At 35.9% G+C, this 23,639-nt stretch overlaps 2 protein-coding genes and 1 long non-coding RNA gene across 3 annotated transcripts in view; all 3 read right to left on the bottom strand.

Annotated features, from left to right (window-relative positions):
- LOC129437066 (uncharacterized) overlaps window positions 1–783 on the bottom strand; it is a 35,593-nt gene extending 34,810 nt beyond the window's left edge. Inside the window, 1 exon segment of the mRNA XM_073865716.1 lies at window positions 93–783. Coding sequence (XP_073721817.1) covers window positions 93–408 — 316 coding nt within the window. The 5' untranslated portion in view covers window positions 409–783.
- Window positions 784–3,958: 3,175 nt separating this feature from the next.
- Window positions 3,959–22,917, bottom strand: LOC129438971 (uncharacterized). Its single transcript, XM_073865781.1, has 3 exons — window positions 22,681–22,917; window positions 21,846–22,292; window positions 3,959–8,071 (listed from the first exon to the last, which is right to left on the bottom strand). The coding sequence occupies exons 2-3, from the start codon at window positions 22,015–22,017 to the stop codon at window positions 6,390–6,392; spliced, it is 1,854 nt and encodes a 617-aa protein (XP_073721882.1). The 5' UTR covers window positions 22,018–22,292; window positions 22,681–22,917; the 3' UTR covers window positions 3,959–6,389.
- Window positions 15,363–19,161, bottom strand: LOC141363203 (uncharacterized). The gene is made up of 4 exons (XR_012368700.1): window positions 18,503–19,161; window positions 18,182–18,285; window positions 16,792–16,862; window positions 15,363–16,702 (listed from the first exon to the last, which is right to left on the bottom strand). It is a non-coding gene; the product is annotated as an uncharacterized lncRNA (long non-coding RNA).
- Window positions 22,918–23,639: the final 722 nt, after the last annotated feature.

Here is a 23,639-nt window from a genome sequence, read left to right on the forward strand (position 1 = left end):
AACCGCCCCTTAATTAGCGAGTTTGTGACTGAAAACCCAAAACAGGTCCTCACATGACAGTTAAAAATACAACAATAATTAAGGAGACATACCTGATGGAATAAAATCAACATCTTCATCAGTGCGATCTTCCTCTTCTGTGGGTTCAGTTTTGATTTCTGTCGGTTCAGTTTTGATTTCTGTGGGTTCAGTTTTGATTTCTGTTTGTTCAGTTTTGAATTCTGTGAGTTCAGTTTTGATTTCTGTGGGTTCAGTTTTGATTTCTGTGGGTTCAGTTTTAATCTTCATCATGAGGTTTGTGCAGTCGATGAGTTTAACTGAACACATCTTCAGTTTGGTCTGCAGGATCTGCTGCTGTTCTCCAGCGTTACAGACAGAATCCAGAGACTCTGTGGAGATTTGATCCATGAAATGATTTGATGTTGTCTGATTCAGGTAAATGATATTTGGTAATTGGTAAATCTCCTCTTGACCTCAGCTTAGTCTCCAGTATAACGCCACCTCTTTCTTCAGCTGAGAGGTTTCTCTGATGATCATCAAATAAATCCAGCATGGACAGTCAGTTCATACTGATTTAAAGCACAGAACTTTTTACAGCACATCTCGTCGTCAGCGTCTCAACACTAAAATACACAGAGACAAGACTCTGTTTACACTCAATGAAACACGCAAGAGAGAAAAACACTGAGGATACACAAACACATCACACGCGCGCTCTTTCTTTCTTTCTTTAGTGAGTTTATCTGTGGACTAAAGAGCTGCAGCGCCTCCTGCTGTACTGGAGAGAGAAGACGCTCTTCTTCTTCTTTCCTTTTTAATGGCGAATGGCAAACAACTTTTGGAAGCATTACCGACACCTACCGAAATGGAGTGTGGGTCTGGATATGTTTAAATCCTAACACTAGCTTAAAAAAGTAAATAAATTAACAAACATACATATACACAGGACCTACTCTATATTTTCCTAATTAGACAAGTTTCTTCCAAAAAATGAAACAAATACCTAAAACAAACTTCACTTGATCTTTTCTGAAGAATTACTTTTATTTTTAAATGTTCACTTTCTATTTCCATCTCTTGAATTAATTGCTGTCTTTCCTGGTTAAACTTAATACAATTTTCTATAACATTCTACAGTCAGAAGACGCTCACTGCAATGGATTTAGCAAAACAAGTGAGGAGGTATGACTTTGGATGGCGGGATAGTGATTTCAGTGCTGGCAGTCTAAAGTTCCTAAATTCATAATCAGGTTTACTTATCCTCCATTATGAAAAATAAACATGCAGTAAAGCTGATTGATTGCCATTTGTTTACTACAAATACATGGCTATATACCAGGGGTGGCGAACGTCGGTCCTGGAGAGGGCGTCGGACTGGGGGTAAAACCAGTACTGATTACCAGGGCCCCAAAGGAAGAGAGGGCCCTTGAAAAGTCTGGGATATATTATGGGGGTGTGGCATGGGGGGCCATCAGAGCTGCATATGCATAGGGCCCGAGATCTTGTGCAACGCCCCTGAGAGCCGCAGTCCTGCAGAGTTTAGCTCCAGCTCTAATCATACACACCTGGGGTGTATTCCAGAAAGCAGGGTTAACTTACCATCAGATTAACACCGAACTTTGGGTTGATCAACCCCAAACTTGCTTACTCAGGGTATGTCGGTTCCAAAACACAGTTTAAGAGTTAGTTCAATCAACTCGCTGAAAGTAACCCAGAGTTAACGTGCGCTCACGGTAATAACATAAAGGCATTCTCAATGGATCACAGATTTCACGAGTCACCATGGAAACGTCAGAGACCTTAAAAGTTTTTAAATGAGAAATTACATTATAAACCAATATTTTTTGGCAAAATCAACGTTTTATAATCGGCTTAGAAGTGCATGATTACAAAATAGATAAAATTCATTAATTAGATAATTAATACGAACCTATTTTACCCCATTTTAGTCCAATATTATATGTGTCTGAACGAAAATACACACAATATTATTTAAATATTATTTAAAAGCCTGTAAAAATAATCATAGATTTTATATATGATTGTAAACATATGAATTATGAATATATTTTCCCTTATGAAAAGTAACAATGGTTTTACTAACTACAGTAAAAAACATGGTTACAGTAAAACCATGGTAACCACAAAATAACCATGGTTTTCAATAAACATAGTTAAAGGCAGACTCCATGATGTTTGAAAGCCAATGTTGATATTTGAAATCACCTAAACAAACACGCCCCTACCCCAATAGAATCTGGACCTTCTGTTGATAGACCCGCCCAACACATACGCAACCCGGCATTTGATTTGATTTGATTGGCTATAAGTGTGTTTTGGTAGTGTTTTGCTGTGACAGAATTGGAGAATAGAAATGTTACATTAGTGTCAATAGTAACATGTTGTAATATGTCCTCCATCATCTAATATAACCAAATATCTCAATTTCCCTTTGGCTCAAAAATGATAGCTCTGGAAAGCAGCTACAAAAGGCCCATTTTAAAGAAATAAAGGTGATTTAGAAAAAGACCAACTAAAGATGAAATGTAGAGAGAGGGCTAAGGATCTAAAGTGCATGTTTAAGAAATAAATATTATACTATGAAATATATATTTATAATTTCATTTCATTGTGTACATGATTCTAACTGATAATAGGAAATCTCTGACCACTATGCCATGTCTGTGATTCAATGGTGTTTCATCTAATGAAGTCTGTGCTTCACCTGTGTCATTCTGTGGGTCAGTGTTAAATCATGCCTGTGCTTCATGGGTGTCATTCTGTGGGCCAGGTCAGATGCACATGCCTATCAGAGACTGCAGGCAGGGGTAACTTCTGTCCCTCAGTAATTATTATTATGATGCATCATGTGTTTCTATTTGTTATACCCATTTACTGTAACATTGCCACATTGTCACTTAAGTAACATTGGTTAAGATTCAATAATGACAATGTATTTGCACACACATTTATTATAACTTTAGATTCATCTCAAATTATCTAGTAAGTGAAAGATGAGGTTATTTATGAATTGACAAAATTGATATGGAAATGTACTTTATTGTTAACATTAATTGATGGAATTGTGTTTCATACATCCACTGATATTTGGAGATATATTAAAAATGAACATAATTAAATGTATAGTATTTAGTCCGAACACAAATATGAATCCATTTTTATTAGTAATGGACATAATTAAATTTATAGTAATTAGTCCAATCACAAATATCAATCAATGTTATTAAAAAAATAGTTTCTTTAAAAAAAATTCATATCACACATTTTTTAAGACAGCAATAAATATTCGCGACTGTAAATGTAATAAAATAAAATAAACGCTTTAACATTGTAATATTATGCAAAATATATGCTTCCACGCCCGCTGTACGCTCATCATAAGTACACGCATGCGCAGACTTCCTCCGGAGCCTCGTTTTATTAACTAAAATGAACTTACCCTGCAACATAACCTGCTCCGGAGTAGGTTATCTTCAGAGAGTCAGTTGCTATGGTTACTTACATAACCCGAAAGTTACCTCCGTTTTTGGAACCGAAAGCAGAGGTTATCCGCTTGCTTACTCCTAAACTTACCCGGGTAAGCCACATAACCAGCTTTCTGGAATACACCCCAGAACAGGTAATCAAGGTCTAAAGAGTTACAAGAAACCTTCAGACAGGTGAGGTTTAATCAGGGTTGGAGCTAAAAACTGCAGGGCTCCGGCTCTCCAGGACCGACGTTCGCCACCCCTGCTATATACAAATACAGTAGCAAAACTGTTTCTATTCTATCATCCCTGGTAGGTTGTTATTTTCTATTTTTTTATCATATAACTTCTGTTTTAAGATTATGAATTCTACAGTTTCATTTTCTCCCGTAAAATAAACACATTTTTTAAAGGAACTAAAAATAATATTTTAAATTATTCTCTCTTGAATGTGCAAATTAAAAGTGCAGTTGAATTTTAAAGCCTTTATTTTCATCTGTATAGATACCTACAATGACATTCTTCTTTTTTTATTACCACATTACATTCAACTGTGATTGTCATTAAAATACTAATAATAAAGTAAAAAGAAACCTGTTATACAATTTATGGTATCTGTGTAGTGAAAGTGTGACAAACTTGTCAAGTATGCAGCATATACTTAAATAATAGCATATCCTCTCAGCAGTCTTTACTCCTCTCTACAAGCTCTTGCAGTTCATTTCTATTGTGCTAACACATCACACTGTGCATCTGGTCAAGATGATCTCTATGCAATAACAGGTCCTTTAACTTTCCTAGAACTCTTCATTCAACATTCTGGAGTATATGCAAATTATAAAAACTTAAGCAGCAACTTTTCCAATTTCCAATATTTATGTAATTCTCAAAACTTTTGGCCACGACTGTACACAATACAAATGATTTCTCATTCAAATTATTACTCTACCAGGCCATCAGAGCCGCACTGATTTGCGAGTCAGGTTGGGTCAGCTCACTTAACTTTGGCTTGGTTAGCATTTCCATCGAGTTAGTATTACTTCAGAGTGGGAGGGATTATAGGCATGTCCTTATATTTGCGCTGCCTACTGCTGTGACATCATACAAGTGAGAGCATTGTTGTACATTCCCATACATTCATTTATTTCTCAGTCTGCCACAAAACTAAAATTGATCACCAAAATAGATGTTTGCACATCGCGTTTAACACTACCTCTGTCTCACATGAAAGTTTCTGTACAAAAACCTGTGGCATCAGTTAACGCGCTCCGCTAATCCTCATAAGTTGCATTTAAGCATACGTGCGCATCGCGAATGTGCCGCCAAAAAACTGCAAGTCTGAAAAAAAAACTGTTAAGGTGTTCTTGATCCCCAACCTGTAGATGTATTTCATCGCTAAAGGGAATTTGGGAACTTGTAGCAGAGCACAGATAACAACATGTTTGCTCGAGACACCGCAAGCTAGCACTAATGTAAAGCTAATCTTTTACATTATAGCAATTACACTGATAGTGACGATTCTCTCAGACCAATCAGTGATCTACAGTGTTTTCATGTCACGTTTGGTCTCAGCTCAGGTCGCTTGGAACCCCAACCGAGGTAGGCCTAAAAAAAGTATCAGGTACTATGTACTTCACTCAGTGGAAAAGCTCCCAAAAGTAAACTGACACCAAACCGTGAGGTACTATGCAACGGAAAAGCGCCATAAAAAAATGCAGGATAGGTTAAGAAAAGTAGACGATCCACCATGGCAAACAAAGTTTAAAAGAAACAAGAAAAAAACAAAGACCAGGAATCAAACATTAGGGCAGGGTCCTCAAACCCTGGTCCTGGAGGGCCACTGTCCTGCAGAGTTTAGTTCCAACCCTAATTAAACACACCTGAAAAATCGAATTAAAGTTTTCAGGATTACTTGGAAATTTAATTCAGGTGTGTTTGATTAGGGTTGGAACTAAACTCTGTAGGACAGTGGCCCTCCAGGCCCCAGGGTTCCCCATTCCTGCATTAGGTTGACGAAAATGCTCCACAGCTTTCTGTTCTTGAAATAAGTAAAAATAAAAAGAAGAAAAAACAATAGTGTGTGCACAAATGCTGTCTATTGCATTGTGTAAGCTCACTCACATTATCAAAACCAAACCAAACCATGCCCCAGCGCGATTGTCACCCCTCCCTACTTCCCCAAGTGCACGCGGTTACACTGTACTTTTATCGATCCGAGTCCGGGCACGCTTTCCTCATTAAGATGCGATTGTTTAGAAAAAAGCAGGAAGTAAAGCGCTCTCTTAACACTGGAATCCACCGTAATGATAAGTCTGTGTTTTTTATTTGGAGTCGTTTGGTGCGCCTCCAAACAGCCCTCTCACATGTCATCATATTGCTTAGTTGATCTGTCACGTGTGCAGCTCGGACATTCACGTAACCCCGCTGCTCACATCAAAAGGTTTTTACGGAGGCAGATGAAGGTGAGTGGTCGCGCAGCTGACGTCTTCACCTTTTGAATCGCCCTCAGGCGCGATTGCGCTCACACCACAGACTTCTGCGCCTGAGCCCAAGTGAACCGCGCTCCGGCCCACCTCTGCACCTTAATCAAACACACCTACCTGTGATTTTCTAGTGCTCATGAAGACATTGATTAGCTTGCAGGTGTGTTTGATTAAGGTTGGAGCTAAACTCTGCAGGGCACCGGCTCTCCAGGGTTGGTAGTGAAGAACACTGCACTAGTCAAACAAACCAGGCTTTGGGGGTCAAACGCGCCCGAGCGCGGTTTGCATAGTGTGAGTGCGCCCTAATTGTTTGTAGTGGGGTGTTCTGTGTTCTGTTGAATGCGTATTGTACGCATATGGTCATTTTCTCCTGATGACAAAATGACTTCATGCAGACCTCCCTAGTATACCTTCAGCTTTAAGATTTCTCACCAGTATGAAGTCTCTGATGGGCTTGTAAGTGACTTGACTGAGCAAACGTCTTGTCACACTGAGAGCATTTGAAAGGTTTTTCACCTGTATGAACTCTCTGGTGCCTTAGTAATGAAGACCCTTGACTAAAACTCTTCCCACAGACACTACAGTGATAAGGTTTCTCTCCAGTATGAACCCTCTGATGGTATCTTAAGTTACTTGAACAAGTAAACATCTTGTCACACTGAGAGCATTTGAAAGGTTTTTCACCTGTATGAACTCTCTTGTGCTTTAGTAATGAAGACCCTTGACTAAAACTCTTCCCACAGACACTACAGTGATGAGGTTTCTCTCCAGTATGAATTCTCTGATGGGGTTTTAAGGAACTTGACTGAGCAAACGTCATGTCACACTGAGAGCATTTGTAAGGTTTTTCACCTGTATGAATTCTCTTGTGATTTAGTAATGAAGCCCGTTGACTAAAACTCTTTCCACAGAGACTACAGTGATGAGGTTTCTCTCCAGTATGAACTCTTTGATGAACTATGACTTGAGATGAACTAGAGAAGCTCTTTCCACAGTGAGAGCAGACGTAAGGTTTCTCTCCAGTATGAACTCTCTGATGGACTTTGCAGTCACCTGAATAAGCAAATGTCATGTCACACTGGGAGCATTTGTAAGGTTTTTCACCTGTATGAAGTCTCTTGTGACATAGTAATGTAGTTTGATGACTAAAACTCTTCCCACATACACTACATTGATAAGGTTTCTCTCCAGTATGAACTCTTTGATGAACTCTGAATTTAGATAAACTACTGAAGCTCTTTCTACAGTGAGCGCAGACGTAAGGTTTCTCTCCAGTATGAATTCTCTGATGGACTCTGAAGTGACCTGAATAAGCAAATGTCATGTCACACTGAGAGCATTTGTAAGGTTTTTCACCTGTATGAATCCTATTGTGACATAGTAATGTAGTTTTTTGACTAAAACTCTTCCCACAAACATTACAGTGATAAGGTTTTTCTCCAGTATGAACTCTCTCATGGACTATCAGCTGATATTTATGACAGAAACGTTTATCACAGTGTGAACACTGATAGAGTTTCTCTTTAATGTGAGTATTCTGGTGTTTTTTGAAAGAGCGTGAATCCCTAAAGGTTTTTCCACATTCACTGCACTGATATGGTCTCTCATTGGTGTGTAAAAGCACATGTCTCTTCAGACCACGTTTACAGCTAAATCTCTTCTCACAACGAGGACACTCGTAAGGTTTTTCACCTGTATGAACTCTCTGATGAACTTTAAGATATTGTTTGGTTCTGAAGTAATTTCCATATTCAGTGCAGTAGAAAGGCTTTTCATCGCTGTGTGTCCTCATGTGAACATTTAGTTTAGAGGAAGAGACACAAATCCTCCCACACTGCTCACAGTGAAACTGCTTCTTCTTCTTCTTCTTCTTCTCTCTGTGGTCTTCTGAATGAAGTTTCTTCTCTTGTAAGGTAGTAAAGCTGATCTCAGATCTGGTGAAGAGTTTCTGTTCTGTGTGTTTTCTCTCATGTCTCTCTAAAAGTCTCTGTGAGCTGAATGTCTTTCCACAGGTGATGCAGGAAAGAGTTTGTGCTGCCAGTCGCTCTTTTGATGTTGAGGACGTTATTTCTATTTCCAAAGATGAATCACTCTTCACATCTGAAAGAAACATGAAACTATTAAATTGTCTTTTCACTCTTAATTACACAAAGAAGGATGAAGAATTCAGATTCTGTATTTTTTTCTAGATTCACACATATAGACAGAAGACAGGTGTCAGTCCTGTTATTACAGCTGGGTCATTGCACATTAGGCTTGTTGCGATAGTCGGTGAAACGGTGATTACCGGTGCTTCAGCCTCTAACCGGTTAGATCACTTGCCCACTGCGACACCGTCTTTCACCGTCGTTTTTATATTTTCTTGTAATTAAATCATTTAGTTTCGTTAGAGAGAGCAAACACTTACAACTGAATGTGTCTGCTGCCTGAATTCAGCGGAGCTGAACGCGCGTCATCACAGAGCAGTGGCTGCGGGTGTCAGATTTCATTTATTCCTGTCAGACTGCGGCGAGCAGACGATGGCAGAAGCCGCGTGCTTACTCGTTTTTGTTATAAGATACATATATGATGTTTAATATAGGCGAGATCGTTTTGTTGTTGTGTTTTTCATTAAGAATAATAATAAACCCATCATTCAAGCAGCGCTTTATGGAGGAATAGCCAGTTGCTCTACTTGGGACTTGCAGGTTTCTGTCAGAAGTACCTGCGCACATTGACTCAAGCACTTAAACCAGCAGTTGCACTCGCATTTGCACGCAAATTCATACGCGATTTAACTCAGCGTACGCAAGCGCCGGATTTAAACAACAGTTGCATCTAATTCAAAACTGAAAGTAAAATGCGCACTTCTGTGCATTTATAAGCCCCTCCCACCCGGTGAAACCGGTATCACCGGGTTTGTCACGCGCTGATTAACCGGTGGGAAAATTCAGTCACCGCAACAACCCTATTGCACATCAAATAAACCAACATTTGTAAACATATCCAGCAATTGTTTTTTTATCATTTTTGTTAATATTTTATTAAAATAGAGACAACTAGTTCAATTCAATTCAATTTTATTTATATAGCGCTTTATATAGAACCATTTGGTAATTGTATCAAAGCAGCTTTACATAATAGATGCAGTGAAAAGCACAGAAGATCGACAGATAGCACAACGTAATACACGATAGCACACGCAGCTAAATTTGCTGCGGCTATAAATCAACATTATAAGCAAACGTATTACTAATGTAACGTATAGAAGTTAAGCCCAAAAAGGCTGCCTCCCCGGGTTGAAAAACCCCCTAGGAGAAAAAAACCCCGGATTTTAAGCCGGGGAAGTAAAAAAAAAGTCCTAGGAGGAAAAAACCCTTGGGATATATATATATATATATATATATATATATATATATATATATATATATATATATATATATATATATATATATATATATATGTACACATTGAAACGGAAGGAGATTAAGCGGAGATTAGACGGGTTCTGCCGGTGGTTTGTTTTTACATCAATCAAAAGCTTCTAACACCCTATTGTCTTTAAAATGACTTTAAAATCGATCGAAAACCACTAAAATATATATTTGTTCTCTGATATTTAAGTTAATAAATGAAGAAAGAAAGTAAAGAAATCGGTAAAATAATGTTTGTCTCTGAGGTAAAATTAAACGACCATGAGTGACGTGAGTTCGCAAGCGCGTTCTGGAGGAGCGTAGCAGAGAAGCGCGTGCTGCAGCAGTGGAGCGCACACATCAGACTTGCGCACTAATAAAGGAATACATGGATTTAAAGATGTTTTCACATAATTTCCTCAAAAAAATCGGATGGATAGCAGCAGTAGTGAACACACACAGAGCAGTGGGCATTCACTGCGCTGCCATAGGGGCTTTACCATCCATTATTAAAGTGTATTCGTTATATCTTAAAAAACCTACAGGGAACCTTCTGGGAACGTTTTCTTTAGGTTATTATAAATATAACCTACAGGGAACGTTCTGGGAACGTTCTCTCTAGGTTATTAAAAATATAACCTACAGGGAACGTTCCCAGAACTTCTTAGTTGGTTCCAAAAAAATAACCAAATGGGAACCATAAGGGAACGTTAGGGGAACGTTATGTGTTTGCTGGGAGGTTCGTCGTCTTGGTATTCTGGATCAGACTCTGGCTCGAACATATAAGGGAGAATCCTGCCGGCTAGCATGTTTCAATATACCGTAGGTGGTTTTCAAAACAATTCCATGCGTGTAGTGATGTTGAAAGTTAGGTTACGTTGCAAAACTGTCATCCAATCATGGCACTGGGCGTTACCTTCCTAGTCTTCGACGTGGCCCGCCCATCTAATCCGACTGTTTCTCAAGACTGCCTCAGAACCACGGTAAAAAACAGCTTATTACTTATTAACTGTGATGTTTTTAAATTTAAAAACAACGCGAAATACATAAGTAGACATCAAACAACGTCATAAAACAATAAAATCGACCAATTCACGACCCCTTTAAGAAGTAGCTCACCTACTTTTAAGTCTGTTCTGAGGTTGCTACTAGAGTTCCCAACGGGTCGGGCCGGCCCGACAAACCCGACGGGACCCGCGGATTTGGGTCAAAAATATAAGCAAATGAGTCGGGTTGGGTCGGACCTCGGGCTTAATCTTTTACGCTCCGTGAAAAAAAATATTAATCATCACTGCTGTCACCGTAAAGAAAGTCTGGTCTGGCTGCTGCAACGTGCATCACAGAAAGGGGCGGGGGATAGCAAAAAGCTCCGGGACGGATCAGCAACGGATCCAGACCGGAGCTGCCAGCTTCAGAGCGGATCCGTTGCGGATCCTCTTCAGAGCGGATCCGCCCCGGAGCTTATTGCTATCACTGTGTGCACACCTGTTGCCTGGACTCCTGGAGAAGAAGAGATGGAGAAAAGTAAACTTGCCGCAGGTAAATTCACCGTTGCTACTACACGAGGAGAAGCCGCTGGCTGGGTACATGTTTGAGTTCTTTTTATTTATTATTGTGTGATTTTTATTTAAGGCATATTTATATAGCCTATATTTAAATGTATTGTTTCAGTTGTTTGTATTGTTAAAAGGCGTGAACATTAAAGCTTGCCTTGATTTGAATTCCCGTCTGCTGGTCATGATAATAGCCAACGTGTATGAGAAAAAAAATGATGTCGGCGGCGTCAGGCCGCGGGTCGGACAGATAATTCACGTCAATGTGTCGGGTTACATCGGGTCCGGGCTTTAAAAGCCACGGGCCGGGTCGGGTCGGGTTGTAATTTTCAGGCCCGTTGAGAACTCTAGTTGCTACACATAATTTGTTTATACTCTGTTCTGTGTCTTATGAACAGATATTAAAGCGAGTTAATACAAACATACAAATTTGTGCTTATTCCCTCACCCAATGAGAATCGTAAGCAACATCGATAATGGAATCGGAATCGTTAAAGTCTTATCAATTCCCATCCCTATGTGTTCCTGTTGTAAGCATTCACTCTCTAGGCCGAGAAGGAAATCCTGTGTAAAGAGAACACGCGCTGGTGCTGGCGGTGACCACCTTTTCTATGCATGCCCGCTTGTAACTCCTGATCCCTTTTTCCCCCACCTGGTGGTGGCGAGGTAACGATAACAAGTAAAAGTCCAGTGTGTCCTTCTGTATACTCACCTGTACGCCCGGAGCCAAGAGTCCAGAGTACTTAAATGCCCCCCCCCTGCGAACTCACGGGATGAAGGCCAAAGGACTGAGACCTTTTTTAGTATTTAATTTCCCGCTAAATGTTGTTTTTAATATTTAATAAAACTTGTAACATTTTATTTTACTTGTTTGTCTGGTCATTGGGGTGTTTTGGGACCTCCTCGGGTGGGAACAGAAGGAGGAGCGTGACCCGCGACAGGGGCGGTCTGCTCTCACCTGTAACATCTGCATTGCTCAAGAGTGATTTTGGCCCATTCTTCCACACAAATGGTCTTAAAATCTTGAAGGTTACTTGGGACTATTTTGTGAACTTTGATCTTCAGTTCTCTTCATAGATTTGCTATGGGATTTAGGTCAGGTGATTGACTGGGCCATTCAATCAACTTGATTTTCTTTCTTTGAAACTACTTCATTGTTTCCTTGGCCTTGCCTTCATTTTATCAGCTAACTTGATATAACTTACTATATAAGCCAAAATAAACCAGCGAGGTCCTGTACTGATTTGCCCGAGTAACTTAAGTACATTATAAGATTGATAATAAGTGTACAATTTCACTGTCCTCACATTTAATCAAGTATGCTGTAATGTATTTACTGTAAAGAGGGATGCATGACTGAAGAAATGTAGTGCACTTAATGTGAGATAGTGCTGTTACGTCTACTACATGTGTTTTCAATTAATCTTTCAAATGAACAACTTCCTGTTTTTAATATGCATTATCATATTTCTGTTAGTGAAATTTTAGTTTACTGGATTTTTTTAAATATTAAGATTATATCTTTTTTTAGGATAGGCCTATATAAGAATATTTGGTAACACTTTACAATAAGGTTCATTAGTTAACAGTAGTTAATGTATTAACCAACTTGAACAAACCATGAGCAATACATTTGTTACATTATTTATTCATCTTTGTTAATGTTAGTTAATACAAATTTAAGCTTTAATTGTTTGTTCATGTTAGTTCAGAGTGCATTAATTAATGTTATTTTAATAAAGTATTCGTAATTGTTGAAATTAACATTAACAAAGATTGATAAATGCTGTATAAGTGCAGTTCATTATTAGTTCATGTTAACTAATGTAGCAAACTAATGTTAACTAATGAACCTTATTGTAAAGTGTTACCACACTCTAAAAATGGCTGGGTTATTTTTTAACCCAAAATGCTGGGTTGAGTCTGTTGGGTTGTTTTGCTGGGTTATTTTTTTACATTTTAAACACTTTTTGGGTAGTTTCAGTTTTCTAGGTGTTGGGTTAAAACTGCTGGGTTATTATGTTGGGTTGTTTGAAGAGGCTCATGTGCTTCGCGCCCTGGATGTTGAATGTGCTCAGCAACGGTCGTCGTGAGGACAGAGTCACTGGAAGCAGTTGTTTCAAGGTAAGTTTTTATGTTTTTTGTGAACATTTCATGAATATAAACAAGATTATAACATTTTGCGAGACAGCAACGTGTTAATTTATACAGACTAAGATGAAAGGTGTAATTTAGAGGAATGACGACTGTTACCTCAGATCGCCTTTTACACAAATTGACTCGAATAATCGTTCTAAGATGTTTGATATGGCATATTAATAAAATTAATAAAATCAATGTTACAAAATCCCCATCACACGGTTGATTACGTTAACTCATGACAATTTCTGTGATTACGTTAACTCATGACAATTTCTGTAAGCCTTTAACAAAGCGAGTCAAAACCGGAACCGAGTCGACCTCCGCAACCCCACTTCGGCTTTTTGTGTCACACACGCGCATAGTTTTCCCTTTCCCAGCTTAACAAGCGATAGCGACGCTGTTAAATTAAATTTAGCGACAAACGAGTTGCTTTCTTGTCATTCGATATGTAAAGACAGACCGCGAGGCGCGAGCACATGTACCGGCGTTTACTCTGTCACTGAGGCAGGGACAGGCAGTACTCAATTCACCGTCAGAACGGCAGGTAAGTTAACGCATCGATAAATGAAAACGAAACAGCGTTTGCAAGAACCGGTGTCTTTTATGTATATTGCATGTTCCTCTCTTTTAAAATGAAACAATAATTTAAGTGTTTGGAGATGAACTTGAACGTATTTGTCACCAAGACGGAGGCTGCGTGGAAGTGACTATCGGTTAATAAACATGTATATGTGTTATATGAAATTAGATGTGTTATTGAGTCGTATTTAGTTACTATTTTATATTCATTTCATAATATTTTTGGGTTGTCTCCTGTGATTTCAAATTTATATTGACCAACCCTCTGATCTGTGGCTGATACTGTATCAGAGATGTTATGTTTTTAGCAGAGATCAGATGTGATGTTGTTTTCCAATTCTTTTTTTAGAGTGTGCAGAGTTTTAACGTCCATCCATTGATGAGGCTAGCAAGACCTTCATACAACTTCAGCCAGTAAGTATAACATTTAATAATTCCTATTTAAAATGTATTGGGAATGTCTTAATTATCTGCTACATTTTAGTTCTGCAGCACTTTATTCTTTATAGTCAGATCATCCTATTTGTCAGTCTGTGTGGTTTGCAGCCTTTGTTGTTGGCACAACAGTTAAAGGAGTGTAACATCAAAGTCTTATGCAAACCGATGACAGGCCAAACTAAATTAAATTTTAGTCAAAAGACTATGACTATGTTTAATCTGTGTTTGTTCTGCCAGGTCAAAATTTTGAGGTGTTTGATTTCTTTTCTATATAAGGAAATAAAACCTCATAAATAAACTTTCTTAGTTTTCACTGCCCAGATCTACAATGTCTCTTTGTGTTGAGGACTAGTGCATCTTTGAGCCAACATTCAGTACGAGTAAAAATACTTGAGTACTTTTAAATTGGGTTACTTTAATACTTTTACTCAAGTCGTATTTAAATTGGTGACTTGTAACTTGTAGTGGAGTAATTTTTAGACTAAGGAATTTGTACTTTTACTCAAGTATGGCTTTCAGCTACTCTTTACACCTCTGCCACACACACACACAAACGCATGGCTACCCAGGTGAAAAAAAAGTGCACTAAAATACACTTTATTTAAGTACACTTAGTACACTTTTCCACAATATACTAAAAGTGCTCTATTTTCGCACACTAATTTTGAACTTAATATACTAAAAAGTAGTATTTAGTACTTCTTAAGATGAACTTAATACCATCTTAGTGTACTCAACTGTGCTATTTTGAGACACCATGAAGTTGAACTAAAATGTATTTTTAACATACTAGGTCTGTATTTAAAAAATATATATTTAATTATAACTTGAAGTACACTAGAACCCACCTTTAAGCATTTTTAAATATACTTTAAAGTATACTAATGGTATGTTAAAATAATATTCCAAATGTATTCCCAGGTGAAAAAAGTTCACTAAAATACACTATTTAAGTACACTTTCTACATTATACTAAAAGTGCTCTATTTTCGCACACTAATTTTGAACTTAGTATACTAAAAAGTAGTATTTAGTACTTCTTAAGATGAACTTAATACCATCTTAGTGTACTCAACTGTGCTATTTTGAGACACCATGAAGTTGAACTAAAATGTATTTTTAACATACTATGTCTGTATTTTAAAAAATATATTTCATTATAACTTGAAGTACACTTCAACCCACCTTTAAGCATTTTTAAATATACATTAAAGTATACTAATGGTATGTAAAAATAATATTCCAAATGTATTCCTAGGTGAAAAAAGTTCACTTAAATACACTATTTAAGTACACTTTCCACATTATACTAAAAGTGCTCTATTTTCGCACACTAATTTTGAACTTAGTATACTAAAAAGTAGTATTAAGTACTTTTTAAGATGAACTTAAGACCATCTTAGTGTACTCAACTGTGCTATTTTGAGACACCATGAAGTTGAACTAAACTGTCATTTTAATATACTAGGTCTGTATTAAAAAAATATCTTTAATTACAACTTGAACCCACCTTTAAACATTTACAAATCTACTTTAAAATATACTAGTAGTATGTTAAAATAATATACCAAATGTATTCCCAGGTGAAAAAGTTCACTAAAATACACTGTAAGTTCACAACCTTAAGGTACTAAAAGCGCTTTATTTTCGTGCAGTAAATTGTGCTTAATATAGTAAAAAGTAGTATTTAGTACTTGTTAAGACAAACTTAAGACAATCTAAGTGTAGTCAACTGTGCTATTTTCTAAAACTGTATTCAGTTTCAACTTGAAGCACATTTGAAGCCACCTTTTAAACATTTATAAATATAATTTAATAATTTCAGATATAATAATATTACATAAATAATATAGCATACAAAATGAAATAATAATATATTGCCCACACATTTGTATACATAAAATACATCATTTCTAATGTACTGTATGTGACATTTGAATTACAGTACAGTATACTATTAGAATGTTATGTAAGGAATAATTGACGACGGGCCATTGAATTATAAGAAAATAATTCAAAGGACCGGAGTCAATTATTCCGCTTATACCACGGTTACCACAAACATTGCTCTGGTGCCTATTTTTAAGACATTTGAAAAATCAGGTGTGCGGTTTACAGAAAAATAATCAACACCCATAGAACATTTCTCAGCCAATCAGAATGCAGCATTCAACAGACCCGTGGTATAAATATGTAGTATTTTACCTGCATGTTTGCCACCAAAACATGTTTTAACTCATTCTAAAATGATACTGTTTCTTCCATCATTAACAACTAATTAAATGTTAAAGAAACAACTAAGTATGTATTTACTGCTATTGAAATGATTTTACAATATAAAACAAAGATCAGTGAAATGCAATGAGCTACTTTTATCAAATTGTGGAACATTTATACATCAATATGAAAAGTACACTATGAATATGCAACCATTGAATATTCATATAATCATAATAATGTAATTATCTAAACAAAAAGTTACTGGGAAAAATGCAGAAGTGCATTTGAACTAACTCGAGATAAACCTGCAAATGGCTGAAACAAAACACAGAGCAGTTTAAATGTCACGTTTAAGTGGAGGGTCACTTCTTCTTGCCATTCAGACACTGAAGACTTAATCACAAGGTCTGTGAAAAGGAAACAGAATATATACAAAATTAACCAATAATTAATGAACATAGATATGCATTAGAATTTTGTTAACTCCTCAGTTTACCTTTTAAACTTTGACTGTGTCCTCATCAAGCTTGACATGAGTATCCGTTTGATCCGTCACTACATGGCACTCTACAAGTTACATTGAACATAGGGTTAGGGTTATAGGAGGCTTAACTCACTGACACTGATATAATGCAACCTGTGTATTACAGGATATGCTTTACTTTGATAATTGTGTTTTATTTTAACCAAGGGCATTTTCCATTGACATGTCTATTGTGGTCTTGCTTACAAGAAAAGTTCGCCTCTGTTTAAGGAGATTTAAGGAAATCAGAAGTCATGCCAATGCACTCTATGCACGCTTAACTTCCACGTTTGACTCAAGGTTAAGTTTCTGATGCGGGAGATTTAAAGCAGAGTGACAGCAGAATCGCTAAAATTTACTCATTTGCTGGATTTACCCAAATTTACAACCTATGATGTGTGAAGAATTGTCCAGATGTGCAAACTGAGAAAGGTTGCAAGTTTTATGTGTCTTATCTATGTAATCATTAAGATATATTCAGCTAGCCTGTACTAGCAGTGCTTACATTGTGCTGTTTTTTTACAATTCGTCCAGCAGGCTAATCACATTAGTAAAATATTATTGTCTTTGTAATGTTGTCTAAAAGTGTCAGGTAAAATAAGAGAGACAAGTGAGATCTCACTGTTACTGCTATATGAGGAAAAAGCAAAACGAACAGAATTACATATTATGATATGATGCTGATAGTGTAAAATGTGACATTCAGAGTTCTGTTCTGAGTTTTACTGTTTTATTGTGGTATATTCACGCTGATTGTCAAAACATTTTTACTTGGTTATTTTTGAGTTAATATCTTGAAACATTACAGGATGTAAAAAACAAAGCAAAAAAGACTATGGTAAAATTCATAACCACAGATGTTATTTTCAGAGAAGACAAACATACCTTTTAGTCTAGTACTAGCATTGCATTAAAGCGTAACTAAACCCCTGGTCAGAGCCTGACTCCACCCACTGGCAATATTTGAAAAATGCAAGAAAAGTTGGCAGATCCCAACGGAGATAGAGAGGACGAACTAAGCTTGTACCAAGTGTGTGGTGAGATCGTAACAAGGGTGTAGTGAGTTTGAACCTGGTTAGTCACGACATATTTTTTGGACCCAACATCCAATAGGAAAATTCAACTGCAGTAGCCACCGTTCAACCTGAAGAGGGCAGCACTCAGACGTTTTTACACCATATATTGTAGTATTGAAACACTTTATATCCAAATGTCAAAAAACTTACACTAATAAAGCATCATTCTTACAGATCATTAACTAAAAAAAGTTGGTTTAGGGTTTAGTTACTCTTTAAACAATAGCATTAGAAAAAGGTAAAAGTGATCTAAATGTTATAGGAATACTTTAGAACTAAAGACTTACCACCAAGAATAAGTATTTTTATGGGCTGTATCTTCATCTGTTCATCTCTACTTTGACTTATTAGAAATTCTCGGCTCTGATTGGTCAATTTGAATGCCGCTGTGCTAAAAAAAAGACAGGCTGTTATGATTTCTGAAATACAACAAGAGAAATGAAATGCCTAACTTTACTCACAAAAAATGTATGTTCCAAAAGCCACACAACATACACGCTTGAAGAAGCTGGGTTCAAATTAAGACATACTGTAATACTAAATGTTCTACTTATTTAATAGTTCACTAAAAAATCTAAAAAGCAAAAATCTGTCATCACTTAACTTACCCTCATGTTCTCTCATTCATCTTCAAACAAAAACCGAGGTACTTTAATGAAATCCAAGAAACGTAACGTTATATTTCCCCTCGATGTCAGATCCACTTGATACTTGAACTAAAAACTGCTCACATTTCAAAAAGTTAATCGCAACAATAAAAACATCGCCGAAGTAATCCATGTGAATCGCGTTGTTTCAGCCAAGTCCTCTGATGATCACTATATATAATTTAACAGTTTCAACTTTTAATCCACATTTACCAACGATCACGCACGTTGTGTATCAAACAACTGAATCAGGAAGCCAATGTGACGTACTGAATCCCAAGAACCAATGAGGTTTAGTGACGTCCGTCACGTGTCTTGTTTGAATATAAACACTAACAAATGTATGTGGATTAACTTTGTAAAATTATTATATAATGCACGTTCAATGATATGATGTTGAAATTGCAATGTTAGCCTATTAAAATTAATGTACATGTTTTTTAAAAATATATGTTTTTTTCTCAACACTAAAACTTCTGTAAAACCTCTAAAACTTCTGTAAAAGTATGCTTGTGTTTAACATATATTTTTAAAAATGTGTAATTTAAGATATATTTTTTCCCAGCGTACCTCTAGTGCTCTTTTTAGAAATATGTTAAATGTATGCTTGAGTTTAGCATACTTTTAAAAGTGTAATTAAAGATATATTTATTACCAGTGTACCTCTAGTGCAGTTTTTAGAAATACATTAAAAGTATGCATGAGTTTAGCATACTTATAAAAAGTGTAATTAAAGATATATTTATTACTAGTGTACCTCTAGTGCAGTTTTTAGAAATACATTAAAAATATGCTTGAGTTTAGCATACTTTTTAAAAGTGTAATTAAAGATATAATTATTACCAGTGTACCTCTAGTGCAGTTTTTATAAATACATTAAAAGTATGCTTGAGTTTAGCATACTTATAAAAAGTGTCATTAAAGATATATTTATTACTAGTGTACCTCTAGTGCACTTTTTAGAAATACATTAAAAGTATGCATGAGTTTAGCATACTAATAAAAAGTGTAATTAAAGATATATTTATTACTAGTGTACCTCTAGTGCAGTTTTTAGAAATACATTAAAAGTATGCTTCAGTTTAGCATACTTTTTAAAAGTGTAATTAAAGATATAATTATTACCAGTGTACCTCTAGTGCAGTTTTTATAAATACATTAAAAGTATGCTTGAGTTTAGCATACTTTTTAAAAGTGTAATTAAAGATATAATTATTACCAGCGTACCTCTAGTGCACTTTTTAGAAATACATTAAAAGTATGCTTGAGTTTAGCATACTTATAAAAAGTGTAATTAAAAATATATTTATTACTAGTGTACCTCTAGTGCAGTTTTTAGAAATACATTAAAAGTATGCTTGAGTTTAGCATACTTTTTAAAAGTGTAATTAAAGATATAATTATTACCAGTGTACCTCTAGTGCAGTTTTTATAAATACATTAAAAGTATGCTTGAGTTTAGCATACTTTTTAAAAGTGTAATTAAAGATATAATTATTACCAGCGTACCTCTAGTGCACTTTTTAGAAATACATTAAAAGTATGCTTGAGTTAAGCATACTTATAAAAAGTGTAATTAAAAATATATTTATTACTAGTGTACCTCTAGTGCAGTTTTTATAAATACATTAAAAGTATGCTTGAGTTTAGCATACTTATAAAAAGTGTAATTAAAGATATAATTATTACCAGCGTACCTCTAGTGCACTTTTTAGAAAAACATTAAAAGTATGCTTGAGTTTAGCATACTTTTAAAAAGTGTAATTAAAGATATATTTATTACCAGCTTACATCTAGTGCACTTTTTAGAAATACATTAAAAGTATGCTTGAGTTTAGCATACTTTTTAAAAGTGTAATTAAAGATATAATTATTACCAGCGTACCTCTAGTGCACTTTTTAGAAATACATTAAAAGTATGCTTGAGTTTAGCATACTTTTAAAAAGTGTAATTAAAGATATATTTATTACCAGCTTACATCTAGTGCACTTTTTAGAAATACATTAAAAGTATGCTTGAGTTTAGCATACTTTTAAAAAGTGTAATTAAAGATAAATTTATTACCAGCTTACATCTAGTGCACTTTTTAGAAATACATTAAAAGTATGCTTGAGTTTAGCATACTTTTAAAAAGTGTAATTAAGCATATATTTATTACCAACGTATTTCTAGTACACTTTTTTGAAATACATTTAAAAAGCTATTTAACATATTTTTAATACACTTTAAATAAGCACGTTGGGAATACAAATGTATTAAAAGCATATTACTTAAATTTTAAGTATATTTTTAATACATTAAATACAACTTTTTTTTCACCTGGGTATCACAGAGAGCATTTTTATAAAATTTGGCAAAAAAAAAATCAACCACAAATGTTGAAAAAAGATATAAAGGGGTGTGACCTAATGCATGCACATGTACACTCTCTCTCTCTCTCTCTCTCACACACACACACACACGCTCTCTCTCTCTGCCTCTCACACATTCTCTCAAGCACACATGCTGGCTCTCTCTCTCTATCTCTCTCTCTCTCTCTCTCTCACACACACACACACACACACACACACACACACACACACACACACACACACAGTCAAATTTCTGTGGCATTTTGTAAAAACAGACATTTCAAAATGCATCAAAACTATAAAAAAAGTGACTATTTGAAATAATATTTATTTTTTAATATCCTTTCTAATGTTTATATAAGCATAAATTTACAAAATGTATCACAAAAGTAATGATTTGAGCAGTTCTCCATATCCAGGAAAATGAATGGGTCTCTATGGGAATCTGACGGTCAAAATGATTTAATTCCTACACTGTAATTCTTTTATGTTTTTTTCTAAAAACCAATGCCTGAATTACACACCTCACACCTATATCAATATCTAAAAACAATTTAAATCAAATAGATAAAAAAATGTATATTTTTCAGGCAAGCCAATGGTGTAGTTGAGGATTTTAGTGGTAAACAGGTACAAAAGTACTTCAAATCTCTCAAAACACAGCTTTATTGTATAGATGAGAAACTAAACAAAAAAATGATATATTATTTGTTTTATTGAAAATGTATATTTTTCTTACAATTATGCTTCCAATTTTGCGGTCATATAGACCCCAAGGGCCAGAAGTGTAAACAGAAAACGAGGAGCGTTTGAGGGTTAAATATATCCTAAACTCCTTAAAAATTTGAGTACTTAATTTTTTTTTTGGTCTTTTAATTAGTGAATTTGTGACTGAAACACAAAACAGGTGTTACACATGAGTAAAAATACAACAATAATTGAAGAGACATACCTGATGGAATAAGATCATCATCTTCATCAGTGCGATCTTTCTCTTCTGTGTGTTCCGTTTTGATTTCTGTGAGTTCAGTTTTGATTTCTGTGGGTTCAGTTTTGATTTCTGTGGGTTCAGTTTTAATCTTCATCATGAGGTTTGTGCAGTCGATGAGTTTAACTGAACACATCTTCAGTTTGGTCTGCAGGATCTGCTGCTGTTCTCCAGCGTTACAGACAGAATCCAGAGACTCTGTGGAGGTTTGATCCTCCTGTAAGCTCTGTTTACTGTCACACACTGTAGCAAACCTCACTACATTTTAATAACAGCTGATTGAGGCGGCCAAATATGGACCAGATTCCGGTTAGAGAATCAGGAGAGGAGGAAAGTCTTTAGAATGAGACATTTATTGATAGTCCAACATCTGTGTATGCTGCTCATATCAATGTAATGTAATGTAATGGTCTACAAAGAAACAAAGAACATAATTACAAATAATCACCATCAGATTAATATTACCCAACAAAATATAAACCATAACACCAAATGGTATTATCAGTAGAAATATATAAACACAAATATGTGTAACTGAAATATTCATGAGATAATATGCTCAACAATACCATAAAAGGACACGTAATGGGTGCTTATATTAATAATTAGATAACTAAACATGTTTGTGACCGTTACATGTAGCGCTAGCATTAGAATAATGAATTAGCATAAACATTGCGGCAAAATTGCGACCGCTAATAACCGATTATACTGAACACCGCGATCAATATAAACATTACAATTAACATAATCTGGATATAATATAACATGTAATAGCATACAACTCTCTTTAACTTACTTGTATTATATGTACACATTACAGAACGTTAACAGCAGCATATACAAAGATTGACAGCCGTCTTCACCAGCGTGCAACACTCAAAAACGTTCCCTCTAGGAAACATCTAAAGAACATTAGTTCCCAGTTACTACATTGACTTTCTGACACACACTGTAGTGTCCTGCATCATCTCAACACTTAAATACACAAAGACAAGACTCTGTTTACACTCAATGAAACACGCAAGAGAGAAAAACACTGGCTGCGTCCGAAACCGCATACTGTATAGTAGGTACTGAATTAGATGAAGTACCTACTTACTTGGCGTTAAAACAGTAGGTACTGTATAGTATGAATCCTGGTAGTATGAATGAGATTCGGACGTACTACATCCGCCATGTTGTTACATCACGTGACATACGTCGTCATCACGTCGTGTCATTTCAGCACGAAAACAGCGGCGTGCCTCTTCTTCTTCGTTGGATAACTCCTCGTCCGGGGCATCATGGGATAGTGAAGCGTCCATCGTATGCACACTGCAAAATCTAACCGGAAGTAGTAGGTCATCCGGGTACTTTTCGCATACTGTTTTTCGAATACTATGTATTCGGACATACTACTCGCCTCGCCTACTGCTTTTCGCGTACTATATAGTATGTAGTAGGCGGTTTCGGACGCAGCAACTGAGGATACACAAACAAACACATCACGCGCGCTCTTTCTTTCTTTAGTGAGTTTATTTGCGGACTAAAGAGCTGCAGCGCCTCCTGTTGTACTGGAGACAGAAGACGCTCATGCTTTACAATGGATTTAACAAAACAAATATGCGTCTCAATTATGTCCAGAAATCATCACAAACTAATGACGAAATAAAAAGAAGGGTTGGGAAAATAACTGCTGAAGAATAAAGACAAAACATCAAGCTTTTAACGTCATAAAGATAGAACATATCTTCATTCAAATGAAATCAAAGAGAT

The sequence above is a fragment of the Misgurnus anguillicaudatus genome, unplaced genomic scaffold, assembly GCF_027580225.2.
Source record: "Misgurnus anguillicaudatus unplaced genomic scaffold, ASM2758022v2 HiC_scaffold_33, whole genome shotgun sequence".
Lineage (NCBI taxonomy): Eukaryota > Metazoa > Chordata > Actinopteri > Cypriniformes > Cobitidae > Misgurnus > Misgurnus anguillicaudatus.

Excerpts from the sequence above, each read along its gene's own strand:
- LOC129438971 (XM_073865781.1), bottom strand. The coding sequence starts at position 22,017 with ATGTGTTCAGTTAAACTCATCGACTGCACAAACCTCATGATGAAGATT. Across the intron at positions 8,072-21,845 it reads TGATGATCTTATTCCATCAG|ATGTGAAGAGTGATTCATCT; the intron begins GTATGTCTCTTC and ends TGTTTCTTTCAG.